This window comes from Cebus imitator, unplaced genomic scaffold (genome assembly GCF_001604975.1).
Source record: "Cebus imitator isolate Cc_AM_T3 unplaced genomic scaffold, Cebus_imitator-1.0 Scaffold191, whole genome shotgun sequence".
Lineage (NCBI taxonomy): Eukaryota > Metazoa > Chordata > Mammalia > Primates > Cebidae > Cebus > Cebus imitator.
This window is the reverse complement of record NW_016107506.1, coordinates 3,019,926-3,032,480: the sequence shown is the minus strand read 5'-3', so window position 1 is coordinate 3,032,480 and position 12,555 is coordinate 3,019,926. Positions and strand designations below refer to the sequence as shown.

The 12,555-nt window shown below is 36.8% G+C and overlaps 1 protein-coding gene across 12 annotated transcripts in view; it reads right to left on the bottom strand.

The window, feature by feature from the left end:
• Window positions 1-12,555, bottom strand: part of UNC80 (unc-80 homolog, NALCN channel complex subunit) — a 224,811-nt gene that overhangs the window by 38,332 nt on the left and 173,924 nt on the right. For all 12 annotated transcript variants that reach the window (XM_037745098.1, XM_017546781.2, XM_017546788.2 and 9 more), the window contains 3 exons: window positions 5,501-5,671; window positions 1,625-1,717; window positions 304-339 (listed from right to left, as the gene is read on the bottom strand). In XM_037745098.1, the coding sequence (XP_037601026.1) occupies window positions 304-339; window positions 1,625-1,717; window positions 5,501-5,671 (300 nt within the window). The remainder of the gene's footprint in view (window positions 1-303; window positions 340-1,624; window positions 1,718-5,500; window positions 5,672-12,555) is intronic.

The window sequence follows — 12,555 nt, the reverse complement described above, 5'->3', positions numbered from 1 at the left end:
AAATGTATGCATGTGGCAGTTGTGAGAAGAGGGTATCACACTGAAGAAAAATATAAGATTCCTAATGAGTTAATGAATCAGTAAGTAGGGTGAGGCCAAGGAGAACCTCATCCAGAGGATAAAAAAAGCTTATCAGCCTAGAAGAGATTGTCAACCAAAATTGTAGTAAAGCCACTTCTGGGGTTTACCCAGAAACAGTATGCTACACATCAAACTAAATCTAACAGAGCCATACCCCAGTTTTAAAGGCAATCATCTCAAGATGTCAGAACTGATATGAAATTAGAGCAAGTCTTTCTGTACCTGATAAAGTGCAGCTTGGCTCCTTGTTCCTGGTACCTGGGAGTTAGAAAAACAGTCTATGTAACTATTAGAGCAAGAACAGGGTCCCTTGGATGTGGCTTCTTATAGGCTTTTTCATTTGAAAAGCCCTTGAAGCTATACACTTTGATAAGCTCACAAATATAGATATACTACTAGTAATATACACTCATAAACATAAACTCATGGAATATAGCCAAATGAGAGAAATTTCTAGAAATTTTGAAATCTAAGATGTAGTTTTAATACCATGTGCTCTGTTTTAAGTGATAGGAAGGAGAATCATGGCTGACTTCCTTTCGATTCTGGAGACTTATTGCTTTAGGATTCATGGATAATAAAACCTTAGAAGCCCTCTTTCTTCTTTAGAAGTCCTCATTTAACCCAGTGAGCCTAGAGAAGTCCCTAAATATCACTTAAACTACAGTATATCATTTTTCCTTAATATAGGAAATTGAGGCATGAGTTAACCATCATACCAGGCAATTTATAGTTGGGTTTGGAATTTATTTTTGTTTTATTTTTAATATGAATATATATGATAAGCAGGGAATTAACTTTACATGAATAATGATACACACTTAAAAATAGGCTTCAGAGAGAGTGGAAATTTATTGAATTTCTCCTTATGATTTCCATACCAACTACTCCATACTGAGTAAAGAGAACTTTTTCTTAAGCTGATTTTGAGTCTGCCCTATCTTAAATCTTCCTTGTAGAAGGAAGCTAATTAGGCTTTTTGTGTATGTCGGAGTATTTAAGGCTAACACAGATGGAGTGAAACAGGTAAAATATTAACTAGTATAGCCAGTGTCTGAGTTGTACCAAAACAAGGGAAGAAGATTAAGTCAACAAGCATGAAAAGCATCATTTGAGGGCGTATGTCAAAGTTCAGATGAAGTGTCTGCAGAAAATCTGTCCAGATGAAAGAAAGTAAGTTGACTCAGTGCCCTGGGAATGAGAAACCACCTCCTGATTACTATTGTTTATTTGCCTTTTGTTGAAGGCAAATGAAACAACACTGGAATAGTTCTAAGACCACCCAGGAGGCTGAGAACATCTAGCATGCTCAAGCAAACCAAACAACACAAATGCCTATTTATGAAGGTGGTTTAGATTTTTCTTTGACAATTTCAAAAGAAGTCTTTGTCTTTTCTTGGAACTCTACACTCTCACCTCTTTTCTTTTCCTTGGAGGTTTTCACACTCAATATTGACTATATTCAGGATTCCTTTCATTCCCAACAGCTGACATTCAGATTGTATGAAATTGAGAGACCATAGAATAAGGCGCAGTGAATTACCTGGTGTTCACCCCAGACGACATGGTGTGATTGGCTGTGGTGGTTCCCTTATGACCTTGGTCACACCTACTCATCTGTGGGGCTGTCATGGGCCTATAACAACGACAGTAATCATCACAGGAAAACAACAACACAAGTGGAAACATTTATTAAATCCTCAAGTTACTGAAGCACACATGAGTTTTAAGTTAGTCTTCAAAAGACAGGCTTTCTGGCTTTGGTTTTTTTTTTTTGTTTGTTCTGAGAGTAACTTTAAAGGAACATTGATTCCCAAGGGTTTATAAGCTCATCATGATTTGTGTTTTTCCACTTCTTGGTTTTGAATAATTAACTCTTTAAAATGACTCTTCAAATAAGACATTTATGAAATATCTACAGACTTTGAAGTCTGTACCAATTAAGAGTTAAGAGCTCATTCTTCAGTTCTACAGACACTGGGCAGTTCACCATTCTAGATGATAAGTTAAAGGCAAGAATGTATGTACCCGTTTGGCCACCTACGCCATTATCAACTACTCTATTTTTTTCTGATAAACTATCAAAGAATAAAAGAATTCTCCTAGTCAAATCACACCTAAGGCTACCCGGGAAAGTGAGTATGTTAATATCTATTATAAGTCAGTAATTTAGATGCTTTGTAATAGATCTGAACTGTCTCAATTTATATCTGCAGGGTTTACTTTAAATAATAGGTAAAATTTTGCCTCTGTATTGGCATCTAAGACGTAAAAGGCATAATGCAGGTTTTTTTTTTTTTTTTTTTTGAGACGGAGTTTCACTCTTGTTACCCAGGCTGGAGTGCAATGGCGCAATCTCGGCTCACCGCAACCTCTACCTCCTGGGTTCAGGCAATTCTCCTGCCTCAGCCTCCCAAGTAGCTGGGACTACAGGCACGCGCCACCATGCCCACCTAATTTTTGTATTTTTAGTAGAGACAGGGTTTCACCATGTTGACCAGGATGGTCTCGATTTCTTGACCTCGTGATCCACCCGCCTCAGCCTCCCAAAGTGCTGGGATTACAGGCTTGAGCATAATGCAGTTTTTTAAAGCAATTTCTGTTATAAAATCATCAAGGCTTGCTTCTGTGCTGGTCATTTTCTCTATGCTGGGCATAGCTAGAAAGTAAGCTTTTAACAGTCACACCAGATCTCCTCTTCCTGTGCCTGTAGTGGTAGACAGAATTTAGAGATGGCTCCCAATATCTCTGCCCCTTGGTGTTACTCCAGTGATTATGTTACATTATATGGCAAAAAGGGGGAGTATCTGGGTAGACCTAATCTAATCACATCAGCCTTACAAAAGCTGAGAGTATTCTCTGGATGGGGACAGAGAGATTTGAAGCATAAGGATTCAAGGTGCTATTGCTGGCTGGAAGGTGGCGGGGCGGGGGCAGGCATGTGAGAATAAATGCAGGTGCCTCTCAATGCAGAGTGGTGCCTGGCTGACAGCCGGCAAGGAAATGGGACCTCAGACCTAAAGCTGCCGGGAACTAGATTCTGCCAAAAAAATTGAATGAGCTTGGAAGTGCATTCTTCCCCAGCGCCTTCAGATAAAAGTTCAGACTAATAGACAACTTGACTTCCAACGTGAGAAACCATGAGCAGAGAATCCAGCTGAACCTGCCTGGACTCCTGGCTTACACAACTGTGAGATAATAAATGGGTTTGTTTAAAGCCTCTAAGTTTATAGTAATGTGTTACAGAACAGTTAAAACTAATGCACTTGTGATATATTTATGTAATACTACCTATATAATTGTTAAATTTCTTTTGTCATGAGATAAAGAAACTAGGAATATGGAGAAATTAGAAATTAGGGGATTCTTATCTTCTTTGTCTAAAAACAGTGAAGACAATTTTGTTTTGAGTAATTACTACCAACTAATGAGGCTAGTCTTCTCCACCAAAAGAATATTAAATGAACTGGAATATTTAAAGCCAGAGAACTTTAAATGTCAGAGCCCCATCCAAAACTCTTTGTGAACTTTTGGGTAAGTAAATTTTGGATAAGTTAATTGACTTATCCTTATAAAAGGGTATAGGAATGAGGAAAGCTTTAACGTTATGTAATATGAGGAGAAATAGTCTGAGCGTGGTAGCTCACACCTATAATCCCAGTACTTTGGGAAGCCGAGGTTGGCAGACCATTTGAGGCCAGGAGTTTGAGACCAGCCTGGCCAAAATGGAGAAACCCCTTCTCTACTAAAAATATAAAAATTATCCAGGCATGGTGGCACATGCCTGTAATCCCAGCTTCTTGAAAGGCTGAGGCATGAGAATTGCTTAAACCTGGGAGGTAGAGGTTGCAGTGAGCAAAGATCATGCCACTGAACTTCAGCGTGGATGGCACAGTGAGTCTCTCTCTCTCTCTCTCTCTCTCTCTCTCTCTATATATATATATATATATATATATATATATATATGTATATATGTGTGTGTGTGTGTGTGTGTCTGTGTATGAAGAAATACAGTGACACTTTGGAAAAACTGACTTCGTTTCTGTCCTCTAGTTGTAGGAAAAGACTAGTGATGTAACCAGATAGGCACACAAGGAAGAGTGTAAGTCTTTCATTTCTCTTTAGGATATTCTTTTGGGACTTTCATGAAACCATCAGCAATAGCATAGAACACTACCTCTCATTGGAAGTGGCAATTTGTCATTGCTATCTGTGCCAACTCTTCCCATTTCCTTAATTTAGGTGCATATGAACATTTCAGGATGATAGTCTACAGCAGACTTTTGGGCAATATTCTGTTTGTCTAGCAATGTAGCTCATGATTAGAAACTAAACCCATATTGATGTTAATGAATTACAATCCCACTCCCTCTCTTACTTGTGGATGCATGCTGAAAAAGTCCTTCCTGGACTAAAGGGCTTCCCTCTTACCAATATAGCGAGGTGGGCTGGGGAAGTTGGTGCCTTCTGGTGGAGGCGTAGACAATTTCACACTAAGGATCTGGCACTTTAGATTGGACCCACAGCATGGCAGAATGGAATGGAGGAGCAAAGACACTAAACCCAGGAAGAAGACTTTCCCATCCCTATCCTGGGGAAGGATATTTCCTTGCAGTTAATTTAGATGGGAACGGAGAAGGAAAGCCCAACATACACATAGTGTCCTGCAACCACCTTCCCCACTCACATTTTATTTTATTTTTCTCATCCAGGGCTCTCTGCCTGCCCCTCTCCTGCCATATGCCAGCTTAATGACTCTGCTTCTGCACCCAAGCATCTTGTGATGGGACTAACTTCTTGATCTTTGTTTAGGGCTGAACTTTGGTGCCAATTTAACTTACCATTCCCAAATTTCTCAATCCTCTCTCCCAGCATTACTTAGTCCTGTCCCACAGAGAATCTGTTAATTCTAGCAGTAGGATAATATTTTGCTGTTTATATTGGTTACATAGTTTCTGAAATTATAGTTAAAAAACACAACTCTTCACAGACAGTTAAACAATAAAAGAATACATAATTGGAATTGCATGCATTCCATATTTCATAAAATAATATAATAACAAAAATGTAGATTACCTCTTAAATTCACTAAATTGGCCCTCTTACATAAGATTTGTTTACCACTGGGTTATAACTGCTGGAGAAGCTCAGAAAGCTATATGCAATGTGTGTTTAGCAATGATAGTAAGAATATTATCGCTATTATTACTACTACTACTGCTATTCAGAGTACTTAGCATTATTTATTCAAATAGCTTAGGAACTGTTTGCAGTTATAAGCCATAAAGGGCTGAGTTTAGGAAGTATTTGTAAATAAAGATTGGGTTTTAGATTTTTATCCATCACATTTTTTTCTTCGTTATTTTTTCAGTGGACACATATGATGTAAGGCTGTAGCTACTTCTGCCAATGAGATTACCTGGTGAGGACCTCTACACTGTATAAAAGGGCCTGTAGGGACGTTGCAAGAGCAGCTGTGGCTGCAATCTCCTCTCGGGCAGCAGGTACTGTCTCCACCTGTGATGTCTGCCTCTTTAGCTTTTGTAGGTAACACGGAACTAAGGCTTCCAAGACCATCAGCATCTGAAGACTTTAAGCAATAGAAAGAAAATGAGTCACTTTTTACATTTGACTTTTGTTGGTGGTGTCACATTTAGGAGCATAGAACAATGGAAAGCATCTAGAGACATAATGAATTCTAAGCCCCCTTGCCACTCCAAATCAAAAGTAGTTAAAGCTGCTGGAAATGTTGACCAACAATTATTAGTTCACTAACCACCTGTTAAAAGGTGGTGAATCTTGCCTTAAGGAAACATGTGATCTAGCTGGCGGAATTAGCCATATATACAAATAAATGGTTGAAAGAATAAGAGAATGATAATAGGTGGAGCTATATAATCCATCTAGAGAAACGGGCTTCAGAACAAAACTTGAATTCGGGAGTTTGCTGAGAGTAACTTTCCAGCTGCAACAATTCTGAGACAACATAAAACCCTTTCCTGGGAGTCTGGCTTCCTGAGCTTAAGGAATTCATAGCAAAAAAACTTTAGACACAGCCATTATGATGAAGTCTGACAATGCCTGCTTACCAACGTGAGTAAACATCACTCACTGGGTAGGACCCACACTCAATTTACTATTGGGGTATCAGAAACACCTTGAAGGGAGATGAAGATTAAGTAATTATTACGAAAGTGGATTTTCTCCTCTAAAGTTGTAAGTGTATAACACCACCAACATAATTTTTTTTTTTTTTTTGAGACAGATTCTTGTTCTGTCAGTCACCCAGGCTGCAGTGCAGTGGTGTGATTTCGGCTCACTGCAACCTCTGCCTGGTTCAAGCGATTCTCCTGCCTCATAGGTGTGCACCATGATGCCAGGCTAATTTTTGTATTTTTAGTAGAGACAGGGTTTCACCATGTTGGCCAGGCTGGTCTTGGACTCTTGGCCTCAAGCAATCTTCCCATCTCAGCCTGCCAAAGAGCTGGGATTATAGGCTGAGCCACCACACCCAGCAATCTTTTGTTTAGAGATTCCCCAATTATGTTAAAGTTTATAAATTGAGAGTTCTAGAAAATAGCACTGATTGGTCAATATCCCCGATAATGTGAAACCAAGATTTTCTTTGATCCATTCTTCTTCCTACAGATACCAATGAGTTTTTGCCATGCTCTTTATTAATACTGAATACTGGTTTCTGGTAATATAATTTTACCTAGAATATGTGCTCTAGAATCAGGAAATGGCAATTATCAGAATTTGATGGGTATGGAGAGAGTTATGATACTTTTTTGAGTTCTCCCATTTTTTGCAACTGAAGAAATGAGGCAAGAAGTCAGTTCTGCTTTCTGTAATAATAAAAAGTACCTCGCTGCACGCTAATTGTCTTACTAGAAAGGGTGGACAAAATTTTTAAAACATATTGAAGGTGCCAGGTAGAAGCTAAGGCTAGCAGTTATCTTTTGGAGGTACCAGACGTCTGGGGGAAAGAAAGCTTCCTCAGTTCATCCAGACATTGTGTAGCACTTTTTTTCCAGGTATTTGTGAGTTTGTAAATTGCTTAGGGCCAAAAGGCTAAGGACAAATCCAAGCAGAAATGTCAGCTAAGAGCTATGAAGCTAAGCAGAATTTTCAGTAGCCTCACAGTGGCAAGGAAATATATATTGGAATTCAGGGACTTCCAGGAGGAGTTAGATCCATGGAAGGCTGTATCCTAGAAGTGGGAAATAAATAGAACAGCTCTTGCAAAGACTGAAACCCAAGTTTAAATCAAATGAATCACAGACTGAATTAAAATTATCTGCCTTGCCACAGTTGCCAGTCAGAGAGTAAAAATAAATCATTTTTGGAGCAAGATAACATCGGGTAGCCCCTCAAAGCATTTCTAACATTTTTAAATGCAATATTCAGTAATCAAACTGCCCAGTCCTGCTAAAACCGAATGATTGAAATCCAAGGAAAGGAACAGACAATATAAACAGGGCCACAAGTGATCTACATAGTAAAGTTAACAGACATAGATTTTTATAAAACAATGATTAAAATGTTAAATAAGAGAGATAATAAAATGGAGAATTTCATCAACACTCTGAAATCTATTAAACAAGTAGGAATTCTAGAACTGATCACTAAAATATTTGAAATTAAAAACTTGAAAGATAATTATTAATAGTAAATTAGACACAGGAAGAGATGAGTGTGAACTGAAACAAAGAGCAATGGAAAACATCAAGACAGAAGAACAGAGGGGAGAAATGATAGAAACTACGGAAAAGAACGTAAGAGACACATATAGAGCACGGTGTTAAGGAGAAAAATATATCATATACATAAATGGAGAGGGGAGAGAAAATGGGATAGAGGTAATATTTGAAGAGCTATTTGTCAAATTTTCTAAAATTGTTGACAGCTATCAAGCTTTATATTCAGGAAACACTATGAATCCCAAGAAGTATAAATACAAAGAAAAATCACAGCTAGGCATACCATGGTCAAACTGCTTAAAACCCAAAGCAAAGAGAAAATATTAAAAGTAGCCAGAGAAAAAGACACATTAAATTCAAATGTGCAGTAAGATCTAATGCTGATTTTTTGACAGATATGATAAAAGTCTGTAGAAAATGAAATATTTTCTCTTTTATTTTATTTTACTAGTTAATTAATTTATTTTTGAGTCAGGGTCTTGCTCTGTTGATCAGGCTGGAGTGCAATGGTACATTTCAGCTCACTGCAGCCTCAACCTGGGCTCAAGCAATCCTCCTATCTCAGCCTCTTCAATAGCCGGGACCACAGGCATGCCCCGCTATGCCCAGCTAATTTTTGTATTTTTTGTAGAGATGGGGTTTTGCCATGTTATCCAGGTTGGTCTCAAACTCCAGAACTGATGCAATCCACCAGCTTTGGCCTCCTAAAGTGCTGGGATTCCAGGTATGAGCCACTGCACCCAGCTGGAATATTTCTTTACACTAAAAAAAAATTGTCAAAGGTAGAAAATATAAAGATAAAAAAGGAAAGAAAAGGCAGACAATAAACCTACAATAGCAAAAATCTACAAAGCTCCAAACACTGGTTCTTTGTAAAGGGAAAACTATTAATAAACTCCTGGAAATAATAATAATAAAAAAAGGGAGGGAGCAAAAATTCCCAGTGTTAGAAATAAAAAAGTGAATACAATACAAACCCCATAGTCATTAAAAATAAAAAAAGAATATCAGGAACAAATTTATGCCAATAAATTTAGGTACTTAAATGAAGTAGAAAAATTCCTAGAAAAATGTGACTTACCAAAGACATCATCAGGATAAAGAATTTTAATTTTAAAATGTTCCCACAGAAACTACATTACTTACAGTTTTGTGTATAAATTCTACTCAATATTTTAAAAAGACAAAATGCTATTCTGAGCCAGACACAGTTGCTCATGCCTGTAACCCCAGTACTTTGGGAGGCTGAGGTGGGAGGACCACTTGAGCTCAGGAATTGGAGACCAGCCTGGGCAACACAGTGAGGCTTTATCTCTCAAAAAAATAAAAAAAAAATTAGCAGATGTAAAGGCACCCACTTGTAGTCCCATTACTTGGAAGGCTGAGGTGGGAGGATTGCTCGAGCCTGGGAGGTCAAGGCTGCAGTGGGCCATGATCATGACACTGCACGCCAACCTTAGCGACAGAATGAGAAACTGTTTCAAAAATAAAAATAAAAATAAAGCTAATCTGCACCAAATTTCTACAGAGAATAGGAGTTTTTTTAAAAAAGCTGTTGGGGGAGACACTTTCCAATTCATTTTATAAGTCCAGCTTAATCTTCATATCCTTGATACTATAGCCTGATAAGGACTTTATAATAATGGAGGATTACAAATAAACCTGCTAAAACATTTGCCAGTGGGTAGTTAATGAAGTAGTAGCTAAGCAAGACATCTTTTTTGTTTAAGCCCTTGTAACTTTTGTAAGTATACAGAATTGGTTTATCTTGAATGACATAGAGCTACCTAGAATATATCTTCTACTCCTAACTTCCCTGTGATTCCAGTAATAAAATTCATTAGATAAGACCTTTTTAAAAAATAAAAATTACAGACATATCTCTCATTAACTTAGTTGTAAAAATGCTAAAAAAAATTGCAAATGCAATCTGGCAATACTGAAAAGTGATAATTATAATATACAACCCAATTAGAGTTTATTTTTAAGGAGATAGGAAAGTTTTAATTTTGAAAATAAATCAGTGTAACCTATCAGACTTAGAAAATAAAGAAAAAAATCACAAAATCATCTCTATAAATACAGAAGAACGTTGGTAATATTATCTGTCAATAAGAAAACTCAAGGTAAATTAAGAATAGAAGGCAGCTTCTTTAATAATTAATTTCTTAATGAATAATAAAATTACTTCCTTAATCTTACTGGTACATTACAACAAAATTCTATAGCAAATATTATTCTTAATGATGAAATATTGGCAATCCCCTCCATATTCTGAGATCAGAAATAAGACAAAGATCCTACCATCATCACCATCATCACTTCTATTTAATTTTGTATTAAGGTTCTAGCGAGTGCATTAAGGACAGAGAAAGGAATAACATGTATAAGAATTTGAAAGGATTCACAGCTCTCATGATTTGCAGATGATATGATTAATTAAACAGAAAACACTAAGAAATCATATATATCAAATTAAAAATACTGTGACTTCATTTAAAAATGGCAGAAGACAGCTGGGCATGGTGGCTCACACCTGTAATCCCAGCACTTTGGGAGACCTCTGATCGCGAGATCAAGAGATCGAGACCATCCTGGCCAACATGGTGAAACTGTGTCTCTACTAAAAATACAAAAATTAGCCGGGTATTTGGCACGTGCCTGTAATCCCAGCTACTTGGGTGGCTGAGGTGGAAGAATCGCTTGAACCTGGGAGGCAGAGGTTGCAGTGAGCCAAGATTGCGCCACTGTGCTCCAGCCTGGCAACAGAGCAAAATTCCATCTCAAATAAATAAATAAATAAATAAATAAATAAAAATAAAAAGGCAGAAGACTTCAATAGGCACTTTGCAAAAGTGGATGTCCAAATTTCAATAAACATTTACTTGAAAAGCCTCCAAACTGTTGATGAGAACATAGAGTGCTAGAACATTTACATACTGTTGGTGGGAATGAAAATTGAAACCACCTTGGAGTACTTTTTGGTAGTATCTACTAAAACAATACATACCCATAGTCCATGACTTAGCCTAGCATTTCCATCCATAGAAATGCATAAATATCATATACAAAGACATATACAAAACATTCATTGCAGCATTATTTATAATACCTTCAAACTAGATACAACACAAATGCCTGATAACAAGAGAAGAAATAAATTGTAACAGAATCATACACTGGACTATTATAAGTGAATAAAAAAGAATCAACTACTGTTACATTTATACTAATGAATCTCATGAAATAATACTGAATCACAGAAGTCAGACATTAAAAATAGCTACTATACTATTTCAGTTAAATAGATTTCAGAAATAGGCAAACTGATTTAACATATTAGAAATCAGGATAGTAGTGCCTCTATCTGATTTTTCAATCTTAGTGGTAGTTGCGTAGATGTGATAATGTTATGAACATTCACGGATCTGTAAAATTATGATTTTTAAATGTTTTATGTAAATGTCACACTTAAATAAAATACTTTAAAAAAATTAAGTACAACAGAGACTTGCTGCTACAAATGTTGAAGTCCTGTAAATATGTTACTTATTCCCATGAGCCATATTCCAGGGAACAGCTGCTAAGGAAATTCTGATCTTACCGAGACATCAAGATGTCATCTGGTTTAAACTGAGCAGAATAGAAAATTAGGGAGGATTAAAAAAAATTCTACTTTAACTTAACAATATTAGACTTTGGCCTTTAACTCTCAGTGACAAGGAAATTTAATTATGAACTCTAATTCCTTTTGATTTCAATGTGTTTGAATTTTAACTTGAAAGAATTTTATGTTTCAATGGAAATTAGGTAAAATTTGAAATGGAAGAATTTTTTAGTCAAACTTAGGTGTTCTCTGTGTTGCTGAAATGTTGATCTTGGAGAATCCGTATGCATTTTATTATTGCAGCGTCTCAATTGCAGAATCTCTGACATACCCGGTTAACAACTTCTCTCTACTCTATTTTCCATTCTGAACACACTTGGAATGGAAAATAGAGTAGAGAGAAGATGTTTACATCCATGTATAGAATGGATTTGGAATTAACTTCATGCAGGATTTGATCCATTCTGGAACATTTTCTAGATCTGTGGTATTAAAGGAAGGGCAGGAAAGTGGGAGTAGGACCATCCTGCGCTCCTGAAGGATGCAGCCAAGTTCCTGGCTGAACACGGGCATTCTGTTTCTCCTTCCCTTGTTCAAGAAGACAAAAAGTCGAGAATGTTCTGGAAAACATTTTTTACTCATTCCTCATGTTTCCTTCCAGTAAAAAGAGTTCAATTAACATAAATCTTGGCTCCTGTTGGCCCTTATTCATTCTCTTATGGGAGAGAGATACAGGCTTAAGGTGCAGGCAAATGTATAAGGATTTATTGGGCGTAGTCCTTCTTGGCTCCTTCCTTCTTCTTGGAAGAGTTTGTCGACAGAGTAAAACTTTTAATAGATCAGATTTAAATCTCAGACCAGAGCCAACATCTTTGAATTGGAATGACTCATTCTTCATGTGAGTCTTTTGAATTCTCTGTACTTGGCAAAATGAAGGCAAGATTTATGTTCTCACCCTTTGTGTTACAGAAATTCTTATTGCCCCTTGAAAGGAGTTTTTAAAAATAAATATCTGTTATGAAATTTTGTTTGCTACTAATTTACATTACTTGTGAGGAAAAATATTTTCTAACAAGACTAAATACCCTAGCATCTGTACAAAACCCAAATTAAGGGATTTCAAATGAATGAAGATTTACTATTGTTTTTCAGAGTCTCTGCTAT